Raw genomic sequence first — 22402 nt, forward strand, 5'->3', positions numbered from 1 at the left:
AGCCTCGGGCTCTCTGCAACTGATTCATGCTCACACTACTATAAGTGCACGCAGTTGACCCACATCATGCAAAGGGAAGGGAAAAAGTCAGAAGGCGGGCATTCAGGGGAAGGAAATGGAGATCATCTGATAATCTCATGTTTTTACCAGGGGACTGGGTTCATGACTGAGCTGCGGTTAATAATTAGGCAATATTTATGACTAGTTTGAGTTCTGTGAAATTCATAGAAACACTGCACTTTTAACATGAAGACAAAACCCTGTCATGAACCTTGTAAAGGAGAAGTATGTGAATACTCTCTGCCAAAGCTCTTCTTCAGCTATTTTTTCAATTTGGATTTTTATTTGCAATTCAGATCACTCTCTCAGTTCCCAGAATGTAAAACATTAGTTTTAATCCAGCTTTAACTAGTTTTGGTATTTGAAGTTGCCGGGGGAAAGATTTAAACCCTTAACTACCACCAAGTCACTGCTGATCCACTTAGTGGTATGCTTATGCTGAATTTTACCAGCAAAATAAAGAAGCATAGTCTCAGAAACTAGAAGACATAACCTTCTAAAGCTGGCATCTCACACACATTTAGACTTTACAACTACTTTGTTATAAGACTTCCATTTGAATATGTAAACTAGATGCGTAGAAGTGAACCTAACCATAACCCCATTATTTCAGTACCTAATTATTTCTATTACACCTAATGTTCAGCTAGAGTTTCTATAAATATATTGCTCTGCAATTACATGATGCCAACAACTTGAAAGTCAGTTAGCTTAGTTTGATTTAAATGGACAAAAGACTGCGTGTATCACCAGACAAATCTGCTAAAAAAAAAAAAAAAAAAAAAAAAGTGTAAGAACTTTTTCTATATACATTTTACTTCTACCATCAGTTTGTGCTGTTGGAGAATTTTCCCATAAATGTAAATCCAGGACCCAAAGACTGCCATGGCTCTCTCTTTTAATATGACCCAAGCTAAATAGGCAGATTCATTAATGTGTTTTCGCTGGTGAAAATAAAAACTGGTTGGGGCTTGTGTAAGGTTAGTTGAAGGAAAATGGGCTTGAAAGCGAACATGTCAGGACTGTGATAAAACGCATTGTGCATAGTCACACCCACAGGACAGTTTTAATTCCTAGAAAAACCCTGAGCTATGGGCATAATGCTATAATGACACAACGTTAACGTGGTCAAGAACAACCTTTCACGGATAAATAAATTCCCTTAATCCTCAGATTTTCAAAACTGTTTGGGAGAAATACGTTTTACCTTGTGGAGAACATGGCTATTTCCATACATGTGCAGATAGGTGGAAACACCGCACACTTGAAACGAAACGACTCTGCGAAAAACTCCACGAAGAAGAAGAAGCTGCATCCATTTCCTGTTCCGGGGCTTGAAACAGAAACGTCGTGCGGACGCGCGACCAAACAGAAAGTTTTGCAGAAAACTTCGCACGTTGAGTGTTTTACGCGTCTAAGTCTTCATCGTTTTTATTTGACCTCCACGGCTTAAACGGGCTGACTACGATAGAAGAGTAATCTAAGGTTTGTAAGCCTCATGAAGTAGTTATTCCCCGGTGATGGTAGCTCGCGTACAGCAGTGTGCTAACGTTAGTTAGCATCTAACCAGGGAGGTTTGGCGGATGTGATTGATTTAGCAATGTATGTTGCTACGGGCTGGCGCTTTAATTTAATCAGTCTGACTTAACACTCATCAACTAACGAAGTGCGGCAAGGTCAGAGTGACTGACTGTTTATGTGGGAGTTTTTATTAGTTGGAAACTGGTGAACGTCTGTGTCAGAGCAGCTGTAGCTAAGTGGATAAAGGACGGCGGGTTTTGGAGTTCATGTTTGGGACTATCACATTTGTGTGATATATGACTAATCAAGGCCAGGTCACGAAGATATTTAAGTGATAACCATGCTCAGTAGCGATAATCCATGACATAAGTATTTGATGTTCTGCAGGATTGGAGGATGTCTCTTCCAAAGCGGGAGGTGGAGGAGTTGAGGCCATGGGTGGAACGCACTGTGAAGAAGGTGCTGGGTTTCTCGGAGCCCACTGTGGTGACTGCAGCATTGCACTGTGTGGGAAAGGGACTAGACAAAAGGAAGACCATAGGTAAGTTCGGAGAAATATCTCTTATGTACTTAGAGATCTGGTGACGATTCAGTTCAGCCAAAAGTGCCTCTGACATCAGAGGTATATCCCAGGGTGATTTGTTTTACCGGGTTACAAAATGCACCCATCATTGAAGAGAAACGAGTCCAACAGCAGTCTGAAAACCTATCTGGCCTTCTTAGGAGTATTTGGCATGACTACCAAGCTGTGGGTTCTTAACATAGTGCAGACAGCCAGCCCACAAAATGATGGTGTGAGGATCTGTGATGTAGCTATCAGCAGGGCTTGTTTGCAAAGGTAATAGATTTGCTGTCCAGTTAAAATACTCCAGTCATTTGTTCATTCAAATGAAAGATTGTGAGTACAAAGAAAGCTGCCTATTGCTTTTATTTGTTTGGTTGTTTATTTATTTATTTCATCTGTCTGGGAAATAATTGCTCGGTCTGTTAGACTGTGACTTCTCCAGGTGCTGTAGTTTAAATGTCAGTATTGGGTTTTCATAGTGTATATTTTTATGTGGGTATTTAAGCCATTCTGTGGTAACATTATTTTCTTTTCAGAGTGTTAATTATTTCATATTTATCGTCCTCAGACCAGCTGCGTCCTTTTCTCGATGACTCTGCTGGAGGCTTTGTAGAGCGACTTTTTGAAGCCCTCGAGGAGAGCCGCAGCACACGTGGGAACAAAGGATCTGGAGAAAAAAACCGGAAGAGAGAACTTAAGGTAGCCTAACATCATAGCAAATGTTCATGCTTTATATTATCATTATATAACTGAATAACTAGATCTGAAGGTGGGGAGTTTTCTGACAAGAAAACAGACTATATTAACACGCTCACATGCAAAAGTGACCCGTTTAAAGAAAAATAAATACATTGCATTCAATGCCTGCAGTGATTAGACTGATTGTGTTAAGCCTCAGTTTGATTAACTTAAACCTCAATGTAAATATCCCCTTACACTTCCTTTACTCCTGCATTAAGCTTAATTGAGGTTTCACTCAGATGGCACTTAACTTTAGTTTTACATGGACTGCACTGATACAATGCTGATTATTCTTACTTAAACTTTAATTGCTGCATAAGATATTTATTTTTTATTTTTATTGGTGTTTGTGTGTTTGCCGGCTGTACTCAGGATGTGTTTGGTGAAGAGGCTGACACAGGCGCAGTGCGAGAAACTCCCGAGCCAACAGATGGCACAACGGCAAAGAGGAAACGAGTCCCCCGTTTTGAGGAGGTGGAGCAACCTGAGGTGATACCAGGACCTCCATCAGAGAGCCCCGGCATGCTCACCAAAATACAGGTACATGATACTTGGTGCAATAGACAGTAGACAATATATATATATATGTGTATATGTAAGTATAGTCGGTTTATTTTCTTCGTCAGTCACCTCTGAATCCTTTTGCTGTCCTAATAGATCAAACAAATGATGGAAGCAGCCACAAAACAGATCGAAGAAAGGAAGAAACAACTAAGCTTTACTGCTCCAGCTCCTGCTACAACAGTAATGAGATTTCTTTACCATAAAAATACATGCTGAATAAAGAACTGCAGTCTTTTCAGGTTTTAAATTCTATTTAAAACCTTTCTAATTTCTTTCTGACTCTAGCGGTTGCCTGTTCCTACTCCACAGTCACAGCTGGATAGCCCTCCACTCTCTCGACTTCTTGGCACTGCTGGTGCTGCAGCAGCTGGTGGTGGGTCATCCATCGCTCCCTACCAGGCTGCCAGCTTCATGAATGATGCAATTGAGAAGGCCCGTAAAGCCGCTGAACTACAGGCTCGCATTCAGTCCCAGTTAGCTATGAAACCTGGCATCCTCGGAGCTTTGGGGAACACTGGGCCACAAAACTTTGTGGCACTAGCTAATCTACATGCCATGGGGATTGCTCCACCGTAAGTGATGTCAGACTATAAATATAAGATTTTAAAATGTGCACAAGACATGAAAAAAGTAGGTGATGTCTTTGTGCTCAATTGACATTGAACTGCTTTCTCTTTATGTGTAACTACAGCAAAGTAGAACCCAAGGAGGTGAACAAACCGACACCTCTTATCCTGGATGAGAAGGGAAGAACTGTAGATGCCAGTGGCAAAGAGGTTGAACTCACACACCGCATGCCTACGCTCAAAGGTACATACATGGATACACTGATCCAGTATTTGTACACAAACATACACAATGTGTTTTCTTTGTTTTGATATTCCACAAAACATTTTTCTTTCCCTGTGTAGCTAACATTCGAGCAGTAAAGAGAGAGCAGTTCCGCCAGCAGCTGAAGGAGAAGCCTGGAGATGACTTGGAGTCCACATCCTACTTCGACCAGCGTGTGCCTGTTCCTCCAGCTCAGCGTGCACGCAGGACTTTCAAATTCCATGACCAGGGACGCTTTGAGAAGATTGCTCAGAGAATTAGAACTAAGGTTGATACAACCCTGTCCCAGTTGTTTGAAAGAGAATATTTAGAATTTAAGAAAAAGAAAGTCATCATATGTCTCTTGTCTCTCTTGCATGGACCAGGCCCAGTTGGAAAGGTTGCAGAATGAGATTGCCCAGGCAGCAAAGAAGACAGGAATCCAGGCTTCAACCAAGCTAGCACTGATTGCTCCTAAAAAAGAGATTGGAGAGGGACAGGTTCCCAATATTGAGTGGTGGGACTCTTTCATCCTGCCTTCCAACATAGACATGTAAGAAATCAAAATTTGATCTTAAACATTGAGTTTGCTATCAGGAATGTGTGGAATACATGGCAAAAATAATAATGTTTTTTTTTTTTTTTTGTTTTTTTTTTAAGAAATTCAGACACAAAATTTGAAGAGTTTGAGCTGTTTGGTGTGACCAGCCTGGTGGAACATCCTGCCCAAATGAGCCCACCAGGTAAGTCTATAGGAGGTAAAATGTGTAAGTTAAGCAGATTTTGTCCTACAAAATTAACTGTTAAAAATGTCCTTATGCCGTAATGTGCAGAAGTCTTGAGCCACCACTCATTTTAATTAATTAATATTAATATATTTAGCTATTAAAATGGTAAATGGGTACAGTGAGTTATTGAAATTTGTGCAACCATACATACAAATACAGTATATTAGGGCTAAACAGAGGCTTTACAATTCTAATAGGCTTGAAGGTCAATATGTGGTATGAGCAACTTGCAACTAGTCTTCAGGAAAAGTTTTCCAGGGTTCTTGAAGGATATTCAAAGCTCTTCTTTGGATGTTGGCTGTCTTTTGTTCTGCTCTCTTGTCAAGATGATCCCACACTGCTCCGATAATGTTGAGGATGGGGCTTTGGGGAGTCCAGTCCATGACTGATGGTGTTCCACTGTGTCTTTTTCTGTCCAGCTTTTGCTGCATTGGCAGCGTGTTTGTCAGCATTGTCATGCTGAAAAATAAAGCTGTTGTCAGTAACATGCTTTCCAGATGGCACATTCATAGTCTATCAAAATCTCAGCAATTTTCTGTGTTCGTAATTCCATCAGTTTTGAAAAGCTTTCCAGCACCACAGACTGAAATACAGCTTCAAACCATGACAGAGCCTCCACCGCGTTTTACAGATGGATGTAGACACCACCAATGTTTCCTCTAAGCTGCGCACGTGCGCAATTGCGCACTGCTGGCACGGTCTCTGCGCACAGCAAATCTGCGTTGTGCACAAAAAAAAATCTAACCTGAATTGAAATTAAAATTAATACTTTAACAATTCTGTTTTGCAGTGTTAGTAAGTGAGTGACTGGCTGCTCCCGTATGGGATTAGAACGATGCCACTTTATCCCATAGTCCAGCCAATAATGCGATTCACATTCGTATATACGCAGCTAATCAACGTCGTTGACAGGCTATGACAGCGTCCTTATGTGCCGACACCGGTGTTTTTAGCTAGCAAAGCGGCGTGGCTGATGTGGAGTGAAGCCACGTTAATGACAACGTGTACAACCATTGGAGATGTGAGCAGGACAGAGGGAACAATTGATGGAAAAAGTGTGGACTTTATACCAGTTTTTAAATTGTGTTGATAGGCCACGTAAAACCAGAGTTATGATAAAAATATATGCAATGTTTGGTTTTCTTCCTGAATACTGTCGTTGTTTATATTTACTGCAGGAAGAAACGGTAAAAACTGCGTTTTATAAAGAAAACGCTCGAAAGCACTCTCCGCCTGTGAGCAAAAACAACGCCAAAAAACCCCACCCTTTCCTATTGGTCGAAAAATGTACCATGTCGACCAATCAAAAAATGATATGGCAACATGGCATTTATTGTTTAGGAAGGGGGAAGTTTTAGGAGTGACGGTGGTGTTTTGAGATGTGAGAGATTTGCAACATTTAGCGCAAATCTTGTGTAGTTAGTGTGTAGTGTAGTCAATAGTTTTGTTGTGTGTGTCAGAACAATGAGGCAACTGCTGAATGTTACAGGTGTTACAGGAGTGATACATCTCCTGTTGTCAGGCCTGCAGGTATCAGCTGTTGTTCTCCTTTATCTCATAGTGGACAGAAATTATTTTTTGGAGTGGCACAAATAATTTGTGTGGCATCAAATTTGATGCAGAACAGCTGATTGTTCTGTAAATAGTTTGAAATGTTTATTTAAAAAAACGCCTTGGCTGCATTTTTAGGTAAACAGCTGCAAAAAACTTTGTTGTTTGCATAACTCAGTGACTTTTTTTGAAGAAGTAACTATATAATTAAATTGCCCAGCATTGGTCATTATATACTGTATTTTGCAGACAGAGAGTTACATGACTCCATGTAACTTGGATGGATTTGATGCTGGTGTGACCACAGTGCACACGTCTACTGTTGCTTACAGTGGTCCAAGGGACCGCTCAAGCAGTTTGTGTGTTCGCTCAGGCACATGAAAAATTAGAGGGAACATTGGACACCACCTCTCCCCTGATCTTCTCTGTGCATATAGATGTTGATATGACCTAGTCATTTCAAATTTGGATTCATCACGCCATAAGTTCTGTTGCCGCTGATTTGTTCATGTGTAATTTGGCATACTTCAGCCTATCCCTGTTTTCATTCCTTATGAATCGCTTCTTGACAGTTTGTTCATCTGCTGTAGGTTTTTAGGTTTTTTTATTTCATTGTATTTTTTTAAGAACTTACTTGAAAAAAATTAATACATAATAAATTAAATAATAATAAAAAGTAATAATTCTTAACATAATCACACACCCTTTCAAATATCTTAGTGGTGTTTATGTATCACTAGCTGTTATATATTCCTTTCTTTTTTCCCCTTTAGTTGACACAGATAAGCCAGTAACTCTAGGTGTATACTTGACGAAGAAAGAACAAAAGAAACTTAGACGGCAGACACGGAGGGAAGGACAGAAAGAACTGCAAGAGAAGGTTCGTCTAGGACTGATGCCTCCACCAGAGCCCAAAGGTATGCATGTACAAATCACCACAATTAAAAAAAGTTATTATAATGAAAGATTTAACAGAATTCAACTGATGTTTGCTTTGATTATTTTCAGTGCGGATCTCCAACCTGATGAGAGTCTTGGGGACGGAGGCGGTTCAGGACCCCACAAAAGTAGAAGCACATGTTAGAGCGCAGATGGCCAAGAGGCAAAAGTCAGTAACACAGATAATTTCCATATTTATCCTTTTGTTTATGTTTGTAGAGGCTTTCCTTAGGTTTTGTCTAACATTGCCCTCTGCATTTCAGGGCCCACGAGGAGGCCAATGCAGCTCGCAAGCTCACAGCAGAGCAAAGAAAAGAGAAGAAGGTCAAGAAGTTAAAAGAAGACCTCACTAATGGTGTTCACATCGCAGTGTACAGGTGTGTGTTTAAAGGGAGCGAGCACTTAAGTACAATACAGTAGTTAATAGTAAAATGTATAATGCTAAGTATGTTTGTTAGGAAGCGTGACTGATTTAAGCATCTTCCCTACTCAGGATTCGAAACCTGCAAAATCCTTCTAAGAAGTTTAAAGTGGAGGCCAATGCCAACCAGCTATACCTGACAGGCACAGTTGTTCTGCACAAAGATGTCAACATTGTTGTGGTGGAAGGAGGTAAGTGATGACACCGACAGATGCCAAGACATGTTTTATTGTTTATTACCCTTAATGTAATAAACAATTTTCAAGTTTCCCTATTCCTCACAGAGTGTTTAGCAAGCATTTGCAGACAAGTTGGCTTCTTCCATGCAAACTCCAGGCAACTGCAGCAGCCTGTTAGTAACCAAAGCAGTCACAAGAATGTTTTTGCTGCAGCACAGTATACCTTTTTGTAACCAGTGCCCCCTTGTGACTCCCAGCAACTGCTGGTGAGTCTCCAACTGTTCTAAGCCTGTGTCACTTAGCCCTTAATGAACAGATTTTTGTATCTATAAATACATGTCTGGTTCTGCATTGGTTTGCTCTCATGAACGGTCTCTAGGGCTGGGCGATATGGCTTAAAATCCATATCGCGGTATAATTTGAAGCATGTGCGGTAACGATATATATCGCGATATATTCTTTTCTTCTGTATAATGTATTTTACACACTATACGGCACACTTAAAAAGGTCCCAAAGTCAAATGAACACTGCGGCATCACTGAGAGTTAAAAACTGTCTAAATTCTTTCATCTTTAATAAAATGATCAGTGTTGCTGCTTTATCAGGTGTAACAATTAAGTTTAACATCCAGGCATGCATGAAAACAGAATTTATTAAATTCAACGGAGTTAGAAGTTAGCAGGAAGTTAGCTCGCTAGTTTTCACCTAAATATGATATGCCATGTTCTGAGTGAGAGATTAATAAAAAAAATTAAAACGTACAGCTCTGCTATCACTTCCAACATAAATGAAGACAGAAAAGTAAACAGCAGTGACTTTTGTAGGGTTACTGAAATCGGACTTGCTGGTATATAATGATGTCCTACGTGATCGCTAGCAAAACAGCTACGTTAGCATAACATTAGCACAATAATAATAATCAAAGTGTTTTTATTGAGTTTCCAAAAAGCATATCATTCATACAGAAAAACTCGAACTCAAGTCCTACAACACAATGTAAGACAAAACTATACCCAGACAGGACCAAAAAAAAACAAAAAAAAACAAAAAAAAAAAAAAAAAAAGAGGGGGGGGGGGGGGGGGGTAAAAAGTTGCCAGTTATGGAGTAGACGGAAACTCATTTTCAAAATAGGAAATGAAAGGCTGCCAGACCTTAAAGAATTTCTTGGTGTTGCCCTGTATCGTAAATCTGAGATGCTCTAATTTGAGGTGTGCCATCACCTCTTCCACCCAGCGTTTATGGGATGGCGGTGTTGCCTTTATCCAATTAAATAGAATCAGTCTCCTAGCCAACAATGAGGTGAATGCTATTGCCTTCCTCTGAGAGGCTGTTAGTTGAGTTTCCCTCGGTGCCACCCCAAAGATGGCTGTCAGAGGCATTGGTTCCACATCTTTATTATAAATGAATGAGAATGTTCTAAAGATGTTAGTCCAAAAGTCTTTCAGCCTGTAACAAGACCAGAACATGTGGCATAAGTTGGCTGGCACCTGTTTACATCTGGGGCAGGTCGGATCGGCCCCCTGGTACATTCTTGCCAGTTTCTCCCTTGACCAGTGGAGTCTGTGTAACACCTTGAACTGTATCAATCCGTGTCTTACACATACAGAAGCAGAGTGTACTAGATCCACTGCCCCTCCCCAGTCAACCTCTGAAATGTCCAGCCCCAATTCTTCCTCCCATTTCCTTCTTACATTGTCCAGGGAGGGGGAAGCCACCTTCTGAATATTTGCATATAGCGTGGAGATTGTCCCCTTAGCAGTCGGATCTGTGTCCATCAGCTCGTCTATCCATCCGCTTTGTGGAAGCTCGAGGGAGGGGCTGAATGACTTTTTCACAAAGTCCCGAACCTGGAAATATCTAAAATAGTTAGTCTTGGAGGAGATTCCATAATCCTTTTCCAGTTGAGCAGCAGACATAAAAGTACCATTTTTAAACAGATGTTTGACACATTCCACCCCAGCTCTATGCCATTCCCTAAAGGCTGTTCCCCCGAGGGCTGGGGAAAACAAGTGATTTCCATAGATGGGCGCAGATAGGAGGGCGTTTCTGTTTTTAAAATGTGATCTGAATTGAGTCCAAATTTTCAAAGAATTAGATACCACCGGGTTGTTTGTGTAAAGATGTTTGCTCAAGGGTAGAGGAGCGCAGACCAGGGAGCGCAGGGACACTGGGCTAGAGACATACCTTTCCATATGAACCCATATTGGGGTTTCATCCTCATCTAACTCTCTGACCCAAAATAACAACTTATGTATATTAGCAGCAAAATAATAGTGCATATAGTTCGGCAGAGCCAGGCCTCCCTCTTCTTTCTGTCTCTCAAGAAACTCTCTTCTTATCCTGGGGACTGTTTTTTTCCAAATAAAGGCAGATGTACATTTGTTCAATTCCTTAAAAAATGATTTAGGAATAAAAATTGGTATCGTCTGGAACAAATAGAGGAACCGTGGCATTATATTCATTTTAACAGAATTTATCTTCCCTGCTAATGACAATGGGAGCGATGCCCACCTTTCCATATCTAATTTTGCTTTGTCCAGTGTTACTTTAAAGTTATTGTCCAGTAAATCTTTATATTTACTAGTTACATCAACACCTAAATATGTAAATTTATCCTTATGTATTGCAAAGGGATAGGCCCGGAAAGAAAGTTTCCTCGCCTGTTTATTAATGGGGAAAAGAACACTTTTGTCTAAATTAATTTTATAGCCCGACACCCTCCCAAAATCTTTGACAATACCAAGGGCCACCGGGATACTAATGGCAGGGTTTGACAGGAAAAGGAGGAGATCGTCAGCATATAAGGACAGCCTATGGTTTTGTGTCCCCCTTTGTATCCCTACCAATTCAGCAGCCTGTCTTAGCATTATCGCAAGGGGTTCAATTGCCACATCAAAGAGCAGGGGTGACAAAGGGCACCCCTGTCTCGTTCCCCGGAATAGAGAGAAGGGTTCAGATATGATATTATTTGTTCTTACCACAGCCTGGGGGCTCGAATAAATTATTTTAATCCACGAGCAAAATGTTGGACCAAAGCCGAATCTCTCGAGGGCCGTAAATAGATAGTAATACTCTATTCTATCGAAGGCTTTGTGGGCATCTATGGATATCACAACCTCTGGCACAATGTTATCTTCAGCAGTATATAGTACATTGAACAGACGGCGGAGATTGCTGGAGAGTTGTCTACCTGCAACAAACCCTGTCTGATCAGGATGTATTATCTTACTTATAACAAGCTCAATTCTAGCTGCCAGTACTTTGGTCAGTATTTTATAATCACATCCAAGTAAACTTACTGGGCGATATGACTCACATTTAAGTGGGTCCTTATTCTTCTTAAGGAGTACAGAGATCAAGGCCTGTGACATTGTTTGGGGCAGAGCTTTTTTATCAAGAGCTTCCTTAAATACTCTGCAAAGCAAGGGTATCAGTCTGGGAGCAAATGTTTTATAAAACTCATTTGGGTACCCATCAAGGCCCGGCGCTTTTCCTGTCTTCATATTCCGAATTGCTTTGTCTATCTCCGTGGCAGATATGGGTCCCTCTAACCTATCTCTATCTGCTGCCTCTAGTGGTGGTATTTCAAGGTTGTCAAAAAAATTCTTCGCTAACATTAGCACAGTAAAGCTGAAGGATGAACGCTAACATTTTTCCACTTGATAAAAGTTAACGTGAGGGTTTCTGGTGGTTAGGGACAAATGCAATTGCATGGCAGTATGCTATAAACGGACAAAAATTCAGTCAGGAGAACAACTGAGATAATCCATCCACAATACGAGGTTAGTCATTAACATACTGCAACAACATGGGAATAGAGCAGCTGCGAAAGAATTCAGCATTAATGAATCAATGGTACGGAAGTGGAGGAAGCGCAGTAATTTGCAGATGATGTTGTTTGCAGCCGCTGCAATGCTTTCGACCAAAACAGGTGCAGCTCGATGACACCCTCAACATGCGCTATCGCGGTAGAGGGGTATAGTCAAAATCTCTACCGTTGGCCAAATTTATATAGTTTCTACCATATACCGTTTATACTGCCCACCCCTAACAGTCTCCATAAAAACTGTACAGCTATATGTATTTCTTTTTATGAAAAGGTTTTTGACTAGAATTGTATTTGTTAAGCTATGCAAATTTCCAGACATTTATTCCAGACATTCCAGACATCTACTTTTGCATGTGCATGTTACAGCTAGAATATAGAATGAGAACCAGAAATGCAATTAAAAATTGTCTATTCTGAATCTGAAGTTTCTGCAAAGCTCTTTTTAAAAGTAATCTGTAGATCCTTTGTTATAAAGCTGCTCGTGAGCCCTTAATCACAAGCTTTTCCCCACTGCTAATTTGCCTAACTGCTAGGGTGTGAAATGTTAGTGAGAGCCCAGTGTATGAATGTAATCATTTAATTCTTGAAGTTGTTCCCTTTGGTTCTAAACTACTGAAAGCATGTAGAAGGCAATTAATTGGGTTCTACAAAATTTCTTTCCTGGTACTGCTTCAGAAATTAAAGCAATGGGATAAACACAGTCAGAGTTTAAGGTCTGTTCTGTCCACTACTCGGTGTATTACATTTGGGGCTGCTAAAGGATTTCATAATGAAGGTTTGGGATAGACAGCTGCATGCTTTGTGCTTCTCCTCCTCCTCATCTTTTTGGTTGCTCCCTTTTGGGGTCTCCACACCAAATCATCTGCCTCTATCCCTGTCCTAGGGGTCCTCCTCTGTCATACCAACCCTTTGCATGTCCTCCTTCATTACATCCATAAATTGTCTCTGTGGCTTCTTCTTTTCCTTCTGTTTGGCCGTGTCATCTTCAACCCACAACTGTTAGATTGTTAAGGTCATAAAAAGTTGTCTGCAATGTTTTATGATGGAAGCTACAAGTCAAAAACACGTCAGTCAAGCAATAAAGTTTTTCTTTATATATTGCTTCTTACCCTCTTCTACACGCATTTTGCTAGTCCATGTCCACAACCTCTTAAGTTTGCATTCATATCCATAGTTTACTAAAAAAAGTGCCTAGCGCTTAAAACAGCGTTTCTGAAATCCTCCTAATTTTTGACATTCGTATCTCTTTTAAAATTATTATTATTCACTATCAGCATTTTAATGATGTATCCAAGTCAAAGTAATGTAAGGGCCTATCTCTGCTTACACAGGGTGGGAGGTGGTGTACAAAGGACAGTTTGCCAGTGCATCATCACAACAAAAATAAAAACAATGAATAAATTAGGAAGCCCTTTCATGAAATATATATAAAGTGATGTACAAATTTACCAGAACAGCTATTTACTTTAACACTGTCATGAAATGAGTGGCTCCATAGTGTTGGGGTTTACGCGTTTGCCCCACAAATGAAGGATCCGCAGCTTAATCCCAGGAGGAGAGACAAATCTCTTTGGGACTTACAAGTAGTTGGCTTAAAATAGTACTTTAATGTATTAGACCCTTCATCTCAAAACAATGAATAGAATGAGAAGAGGACTGGATTGGAATTGGGCCTAAGTCTACATTTCTCCCTCCTTTTAGGGCCCAAATCGCAGAAAAAGTTCAAGAGGCTGATGATGCACAGAATCAAATGGGAGGAACACAACAGCAAGAGAGATGGTGAGATTGTTTTGAATTTTGATTCTTTATGCAAATGCAAGCATATACAGTATTTTAGTGAGATGAAAATCTCTGCCTTTTATTCCTAATTAGATCCAGATGGTGATGATGATACGAAGAGGAACAACAAGTGTTGGTTGATTTGGGAGGTGAGTGAACATTTTACCATCTGTTGTGTACTCACTTTTAATTACAATTTGTTTTTTGTGATGTTGCTCAAGTGTAATGATTCCTTTTGGTTCTTTAGGGAACAGCTAAAGAGCGTAGCTATGGAGAGATTAAGTTCAAGCAGTGCCCCACAGAGAGCATGGCCAGAGAACACTTCAAGAAGCACGGGACTGAACACTACTGGGACCTAGCGCTGAGCCAGAGTGTGTTGGAGACCACAGACGACTGAAACTTGTCAGCGGAGTATCTAGTTTCAGTTAGGGCTCTCTTCCTACAAACCTCCAGATCAACAGCCTCACAGCTAGCCAGCCTTCACTGCTGACTGTCTGCTGCAGGGGAAAGAGGCAATATCAAGAGACTTGAACATTGAAAACAAGGAACAGTGACCCTGTGTGGATATTTTTGTGAGAATGTGTGACCGATCAGGATGTGTGTAGGAACAGTATGTATGTAGGTCTGCATCAGTGTTCATCTTTTTGGCTAGTAGACTCTTCTGTTAGATATTTCCTGTATTATTGAATACAGTCTGGCAGATTGCATTATGTTATGGAAATCATTACATAAGACATGTGATGAGATGACGAGAATCTGTCAGGTTACGTAAAGATTGAAGTTTGATGAAAATAAAACTGCTTTGACTAAAGCACTTCAATAAAGAGACGCCCCACACATTTAGAGAAAACTTACATTTCACAGTTTAAAATGCCTCATTGTGTTTTGTTTATTTTGTTTTTTGTTTTTTTGTTTAGGTAAAAGGAGGACCTTGACTCAGTTGTTGCTATATTTCTCTGTACAGTGACCATCTTAAATAAACCAACTTTAAGCGCCGCCTCCACCCTATTTTCTGTAACTGAATTATTTTATTAATATATAAACTATATATTAGGTTTTGGTAGTGCACTGTTTTCTTTTGCACTTGTGCTTGTAGCTCTAGTTTTGCTCTCCTAATAAAGTAAAACAGGGGGGCGTGTTTTACCCCCAGCAGTCATTAGTTTAGCTCCTCCATCCCCAGCAGCACCACAGAGTTGGAAAGATGGCGGCCGGTTCAGGGGCTGCGAGCGGTCACGGCTCACGCAGCTCCACCGCTGCTCTGGAAGCGTCTTTGGACCGGCGTTTTCAGGGAGTTTCAAACACTATGGAGTCAATACAAGGACTTTCAGCTTGGTGCATTGAAAACAAGAAACATCACAGCCTTATCGTCCGCTACTGGATGAAGTGGCTCAAGAAATGTGAGTAGCTTGTCACTGAAGCTAATCCGCTAGCTAGCGTATTTTAGCCATTTTTCAAATGCATTTCTGTCTGGACCAGCTACCAGTTTGCAAAACTCGGCTGCAGTTTATTGCGTTAGGGACAAAGTTGTTTAGTGCACAAAAGAGCAATAATTTACCCCCTGAACAAAGTTCAAGTTTTTTGATATGCAGCATATTTATAAGCTAACGCTGCCGTTGCTTGAAATTAGCTGCTAATGTTAGCAAAGCTACTGCTAGCGATGTTTACAGTCGGGCCTCCCGGGGTTCACGGCACTGCGCTTTTAAGCCGAAGCGCGAACTTGATAAAAAGATTATTTTTAGACGGATTTAATCAGCTACATGTTAGCTTTAGTTGGTGCATGGTGGTTTGAGTTGTTCCTGACGGCTGGTCTTATCGAGCATAGTTTATTTATGGGACGCGTGAAGCGATAAAGGAGCGATCCACTTTAATTAAACTTGTATGTCCCTTTCATTATTATATTATTAACTTTTACCGACAAGCTCATTTAACATTTATACTAAAAGTGCAAAATTAACACGTGTTTCTCGACTAGCTGTAGTTCCAGACTTTCCAAACAAACAGTGATAACGTCGTTTAAACTATCTACACTTCATTTATCTCCAGTCAGATTAGTATTAACAATAATGCCATATAGTGGGTATGTGCAGTGTAGATATCGTGTAATGCATTTTAATTACAGCACCTCACCCTTTACTATTGGCTTCTGTTTAAAATGTGTTAGATAGTTATTATTTAGTTCTGACGTGTTATAATCCCCGTTGACATATCCATAACGTGTTTAGACTGGTTTCTAATTAATTATATCTGAAGTAGCAGAGTACACGTGCGCAACAGTTCTTACATTAGAAGTTACGTTGTTTGATATTAAATCCTGTCTAGTTAGATTAAACTCAACATATACTAATTATTTTGCTACATCAGAAATATTTTGTTAATATGTCAGATATATTGGAAACACAATTGCTCATAGCTCTTGCTTTTTATGTCTTATGCTTTTTATTAACTTTGTATGTTCCCCTTGTGGATGCGTTGGTTCTCTGTCGGTACTAAAACTTCCTCCCACAGTCCAAAGACATACATGCTGGGTTAACTTGTGGTTTTAAACTGGATGTGTGTGTGGATGGTTTTGTCTCTGTGTGTTTGCCCTGTTATGGACTGGCAACCTGTTAAGGACTCATATTAAGGTCTGGTGACATCTGGTGTAGGGTTCAGCACTCCCCAAAACCCTAAATTGGATGTAATTCTAGATCCCAAAACATGTGATGGCCAAATAATAAAAAAATAAATAGCTGCTAGTTAGTTGTGTTGATTAAATGTTAAAAGAGCCCTCTATAATAGAACAAGTTATCAAGAGAGAGTTATGAAGAGTTGTAGCCTTGAAAGCATTTCCTTAGTCACTGCAGTCATCTCTGCTTTTGCACTCTAACACTATGTTGACATTTCAAGGCGGCACTCTTATCTCTACTCCCTCCATGTACTTGTATCTTATGAGTTTTTATGAATCCTCCTGCATAATAAATCTAATAAGACCAGCCGTAATCGCAGTGTGGAGCAATTCAGTGGCATCAGTGGAAGGGCAGTTAATCAGCACACTTGTCTGCCAATGCCAAACCGTGCATTTTTAAAGAAACGAATTCAGATCAGCACTAAATGTAATGGCTTCTTCCTTTTCCTATTCTCCACCTTGGCCTGGTAGTTTGTTTGCTTAATCTTGCTAACAAAAAGACCTGTATTACTGAAGACAGCTCACCCAAAAGCCGAGGAGGATTATGCATTTTGGTCAGTTGCTAGGTGAGCTTTTTGTGACAGATTCTCATGGATGATGATGAGATGTGTTCGAAAACTTTACATTCTTTGCTTAAAAAACAAACAAACAAACTGAATCATATGTTGAAAATGTAGTAACGCTGTTTTTTAATTTTTCCCTCAAGTCCATATAAATTTGCACCTGTTTTGTATTATTTAGAGCTAGTCAAAGTCTCTGCAATATACTTCAGTTTTTTCACTCCCGTTTCTTTAATTTGTGCCTCTTAAGTGTCTACAGTACATTTGATAAGTCTCTCCCTCCTTATCCATTGCTATTAGAAATAAATTTGCTGCCTTTATCTTTATTTGTATAGGATTTGATGGGTTATGGGCTGATTGTTATTTTTAAGCCTGCAGTAAATAAATTTCATCAGCTTTGTAGAGTTGTGTGGGAAGAACAAGGCAGGCCAACTGCCCTACATATTCTGTGTTTCTTTATTTATGTTGGTACATGCATGATTAAATGAAATGGATGCTTGAAGTGCTGGTAAAATCATATTGAAATAGTGCTTCTGTGTTGTTGTTTCTGTTGTAGATTGTTCAAATTCACAAACCAAATTTGGTTCCTGGTTGATGACTTTCCTGATCCTTTCAGGAATGTTCACTGCACCTTTCAGGAATGTTTTAATGAGCTACTGTCATTGTAGTAGCAGCATTGTAGTTCACAGCATAAGTAACATGTAAACCTGTATGTACCCTGGGTAGTGTTTTTCCTGGAAACTGTAAGTTAACTACTTAACATTTAGTGTAGTTTTTTTTTTAAGTAAACTTATCTTTGTAACTCTTCAGTTGCTGCATGATAAAACTGAAGAATATTTTCTACCTGGGATGTTATCTCTGTTTAGCTTTTTAACCAACTGCTTAACGGCCTAAGTAATATTCATCCTGTCATATGGAGTGCAACTAGCGAGTGTTCCAGCAATGCTCGGTGGAGACATTTGTTTATATTTGGGTGAAGGATCACAGCTGCTAGCAGGTCCTCTTTCATTCTGTTGTTGTTCTTTATGATTTTTGTTTGTTTTCTTTCTTTTTTCAAGTAGAAAAACGTGTGTGTATGTGTGTGTGTGTGTGTGAGTTCCACGTTTAGTGGAAACAGTTTTCTTGTATATATTGCAAAGTACTGTAGATTGTTGGAGGTTGTTGAAGCTAATTTTTCACATACTAAATCTTAATCATCCTAACAATTGCTTTCACTCTCAGACATGCCTGGGCTTCAGCTGTTGTTGGGCACACTCTGTAATAGAAAACAAATGATGTTTCTGTAGTAATATATCATTTCAGAATTTGTACCAGTGTTATCATGAATGATATATGATAGCACAGCCCTAGTATTCATAAACTCCAGCAAGAAAGTTAGCATGAACTAAAATTTAGAAAGCTGAAATGAACCGTCAGTATTTAAGCATGTTTTCTAATCTTGAGCATGTGATCTATTGGTATGAAAATAAAGAAAGAAAGAAAAGTGCTGAAAACACACAAAATCAGCAGACACACTATTGCTGCAGGCTCTTCTTTTGCAGGCTCAGGCCCTGTGTTTTAGAAAGTTAATCTGTCCAATGGGACGTTCTGTTTCAGTGGCTAAGTCCAGTTACTATGTGGGCATTTTTCTTTTCTTTTCTTTTTTTTATAATTCCCACCCTACGTCGCTGCCCACAGAACAATGATGAGATTAGCTTATGCTGACAATACAAATGAACTGTTGTGTGCCATTTGAGCTTTTGCGTGCTGATGGAGACCAGAGCAAACTGACCAGAAGGGACTTTGTTGTAGGGCTGCAACTAAAGATTATTTTGGTAGTTGAATAATCTGCCAATTTTTCTTTGATTAGTCAATGATTATTTAAGTAACTCTTATCTCCTCTTCCTGTTGGGCAGACCTCCTCTTCTAGGCTCCAGTGCCTCACCTGCCCAAGTCTGCCCACCTGTGACTATCATCCTGTTGTCTCATCCCACAGAAAATTAAAATAATTACCCAGGAAACATATGAATTTAAAAATAATAAATAAAAATATTAGATAATACAAATTAAAGTGCTAGTAGTATTCAAACAAAAAAATAATAATGTGCAAAAAGGAAACCCAAATGGCTTTTGACTATAAGTACAAATCAAGCTTCAAATTAAATTAAAAATATTCTTTTTCCAGTCCAAAATGACAAGTTTCCAAATTTTACAGATGATTCGGTTCATAAATACACGTTTGTAGAGGACATGCTCTGGAGTGAGGCTTGCTCTTATCTTTGAGATAATGTTCCCAGCTGCTGATAACCATGCTAAAGATGCTCTCTGTCATGGAGAGGTCAGCCCGTCTTAACTGTTGTCTCTCACTGCTCATTTGAGTGAGGCAGCACAATACATGTAATGAGTAACATTTTTCAGTGTGATCTGAGTGGACGATGATAAAAATGCTTGATGGACCTTTTTTTAGATGCAAAAGTGTCTGTCATGCATAATTCAGACCAACTACTGCAACACATAGACAACAGGCAGTGGAGTTTTGTTTTTTTGTTTTTTCAGGCTGATTCAGTTTTTATGCCAAGTTATAAGAAAGGAAATCTGTCAAACTTTGATACCTGTTTTATTTTATTTATATTTTAGTTTTTTAACTCAGTTTTATCCCACTTTTCTGTTCAGTTGTGCTTATTTTAAACTCTTAAGCTTTGTTGTCATATTGAATTTTTGTAGACTTTTGTAAACTTTTGGGCTTAATACTGTATCTTTTACCTAATTGTAATTTAATGCATTATAGTATAGTCAGTGTTGCAGTTTATTAGAATAGACACACATCTTGATCTATAATAAGCGAAGTATTTTAATGTAGTTCCGGGGGCGGGCTCTATAATGTACAGCACTGTGGTCAACTCTGTGTTAAATGTGCTATATAAATAAATTTGACATAACAAAAAAAGGTAATGTGTAATTCAAAAGGAACATGACTGAGTAAATTCTCAATTCAATTAAAGTTAAAAACAAGTGGGGGGAAAATCACTTCTAAAGTAGAAACAAAGAAGATGAAAAAATTGAACACAGTGAAACAGTATTACATTAATTAAATATTCATTGTTCCTTTATCTTGTCTAATCATGCATAATATAGATTCTAAATAGAGCTGGGTGATATAAGATTTTTTCATATCACGATATGTTTTTTTCATTTCAGGCGATAACGATATATATCACGATATAAGCCAAATAACTATATTTGTAAGATTTAAATGTGCCGTTGCTCACAAGTAAAATGTGAAATAATCACCAGCTTGTCTTGATTTTAATATTTATTTCCCATAAGAAGTTCAACAGGGTAGATGTACTTAAGGAACATGAGACTTTTTCAGATAAATAAAGGCAAATATTACAAACTACACAAAAGGCAGCCGCTAAAGCGTTTAAGTTTCAAAATAGAACAAACAAAACAGACTACTAAATTGTCAATTCCACTTAGAAACAAAATATTAATTCTAAAAATAAATCTTAGTTTGTTTTACAGAAGAACAGACAAAATTGACTAACTTTTGTCAATATCAAATACACTGAGAACTAAAAGGAAATTTTCAATCTCTCCTTGTTGTATAGCTTTCTGAACTTTCTGAATCCTTTATCATCCGCAACTGAAAATAGTTGTGGATGATTACTATACCTTTCTAATGTCACGTTGTTGTCCCTGGCTCGCTTTCTCTCTCTCTCCCTCCCGCTCTGTTCCTGTGCCACTGCGAGTGTAACTACCGCCCCTCCCCCCTCTTTCCAGCGCAAAGCACAAGGCTTGCGTGCGGAGTGAAGCGGAAAAAAAGTGCAAGAGAGAGGGTGAGAGAAAGAAAGAAAAAACCACCACGGCTCGCGATAAGTAGCCGGCTCGCGTCGTTCACGTCAAAGATCCGGCTCTAAGAGCCATTTCGTTCGCGACCGACACATCACTATGAAATACCTTCGCACTACGGAACTTCAGTGGCCCTTCCGTTCGACAATCTCTCCGGCATTGGAACCATCATCTGTTTTCTCTTCGGTAACCTGGTCACCCACGCTCTCGGTTGATTTTTCTCTAGTCGGCACACTCATTTCCTCCATTACCGGGGCGGCACGGCGGCTGGCTGCTTCCCAAACAACTACACATGTGCGGCTTGGCACTTGTGCTGTACGTAACAAGTCACGTGACGTGACGCTGCGGCTGTGATTGGTTCGGCTCTGCGCTACTTAATTTGGATTGGCTGTTCTTGTGTCTTTTCTTTTCTTTTTTTAAGAGAGCAAGAGAGAGATGAGGTCTATCGCAATAGTTTAATTTTTCTATCGAGAAAAAGTTATTTCGCAATACATATCGTTGTCGTTCTGTCGCCCAGCTCTAATTCTAAAATAAATCTTCCTCAGTTTTCTGCCCAACAATACTTGTGTTATTAAAGGATAACAACTAACATCATGATGTTGAATAGCAGTATGTATACTTTGTGCTACTTAGTGACATTTTTATTATTTCACACGCAAGTCTCTCATAAATAAAGTTTTAATGTATGATTTTAGAGCGGAGTTTGATTGAAGAAAGATCTCCTGTCACACAAATTAAAATTTGATTTGTTTGCTGTTTGGGTGTTTTCACTAATTTTCATACAAAGATGTTGTCCCTTAAGTTCTGTTCCTACAATTTACACGTTCCTAAAATGCACGGCATTGGTTGTGAAAGGATAATTAATTAATTGGTGGTTAAACTCACCTTCCTTGCTGTCACAGCACTACTGGGAATGCACATGCAGAGATTTAACTAAGCCACAACCTCAGTTTCCACAGGTTGAGACTTATTTGTGTTAATAGGTGGTACTGATGTAGAATTTCCTAAACACCGCACCTATAGGTAATACTTTAGCTGTGCAAGCAAAACAGAAAACATCTTTTAAATTTATAAAGGAAGAGGGAGAAAGCTGCTTATTTAAAAACATACCAAGTTCAAAGTAGATCATACAACAGTATGCAAAAACAGATGATCCCACACATGCATACAGAGATTCCTTTTATTAGTGAGATGAGTGTTTTGAGTTTGACTTCAGGTTGATCAGCTATTATTAAAGATTTTTAAAGGCCTTTTTGTACAGCTCATCTCTCCTTCAAATCAGGGCAATGTATAGCTAGTTAACTGACCTCACTAATGGCCACATGAATTAGTACTGGGTTAAAGTTATTAATATTGGATTAAAACAACAAGTAAATGTTGGTTTTAAAATGTTACAAGGTCACCCACCACCAGACTAATGGGAAGTTGTAAACAAGCACTGTTTCAGTGTAGAAAAATGAATGGTTGTGTCAGAGTAAACTGGTATATAATCACTTGAATGGAGAAATTTGTAAAGCATTCTGCAGCAGGATGCAGTTAAGATGCAGCGAAAGAAGGCTGCTCAAGCTCCTCGTGCTTAGTCACAGACTGACACTGT

The 22402-nt window shown here is 39.3% G+C and overlaps 2 protein-coding genes across 4 annotated transcripts in view; both read left to right on the plus strand.

Moving 5' to 3' along the window:
• Positions 1-1398: 1398 nt before the first annotated feature.
• prpf3 (PRP3 pre-mRNA processing factor 3 homolog (yeast)) lies at positions 1399-14754 on the plus strand. 3 transcript variants are annotated; one of them, XM_063487031.1, is made up of 17 exons: positions 1399-1545; positions 1969-2122; positions 2715-2845; positions 3260-3427; positions 3545-3631; positions 3737-4023; positions 4143-4261; positions 4363-4550; positions 4648-4814; positions 4922-5004; positions 7374-7517; positions 7609-7708; positions 7803-7916; positions 8033-8151; positions 13672-13749; positions 13843-13898; positions 13997-14754. In XM_063487031.1, exons 2-17 carry the CDS (start codon positions 1978-1980, stop codon positions 14144-14146), a joined length of 2136 nt encoding a protein of 711 aa, XP_063343101.1. In that variant the 5' UTR covers positions 1399-1545; positions 1969-1977; the 3' UTR covers positions 14147-14754. The 3 variants fall into 3 exon arrangements, with proteins under 3 accessions (XP_063343101.1, XP_063343103.1, XP_063343102.1); XM_063487033.1 differs by having other exon boundaries at positions 3761-4023; XM_063487032.1 differs by lacking the exon at positions 1399-1545 and adding an exon at positions 1644-1736.
• A 196-nt stretch (positions 14755-14950) lies between these two features.
• The window catches only part of tars2 (threonyl-tRNA synthetase 2, mitochondrial), a 31809-nt gene continuing 24357 nt past the window's right edge, over positions 14951-22402 (plus strand). The window contains exon 1 of the transcript XR_010095167.1: positions 14951-15146. The gene's annotated coding sequence lies outside the window, so the exon portion shown is untranslated. The remainder of the gene's footprint in view (positions 15147-22402) is intronic.

This window comes from Pelmatolapia mariae, linkage group LG10_11 (genome assembly GCF_036321145.2).
Source record: "Pelmatolapia mariae isolate MD_Pm_ZW linkage group LG10_11, Pm_UMD_F_2, whole genome shotgun sequence".
NCBI lineage: Eukaryota > Metazoa > Chordata > Actinopteri > Cichliformes > Cichlidae > Pelmatolapia > Pelmatolapia mariae.

Bases quoted from the DNA above. Each gene is read 5' to 3' on its own strand.
- prpf3 (XM_063487031.1), top strand. From the start codon at position 1,978: ATGTCTCTTCCAAAGCGGGAGGTGGAGGAGTTGAGGCCATGGGTGGAA. The intron at 2,123-2,714 runs GTAAGTTCGGAG...TATCGTCCTCAG, and splicing joins AGACAAAAGGAAGACCATAG to ACCAGCTGCGTCCTTTTCTC. The intron at 7,518-7,608 runs GTATGCATGTAC...GATTATTTTCAG, and splicing joins GCCTCCACCAGAGCCCAAAG to TGCGGATCTCCAACCTGATG.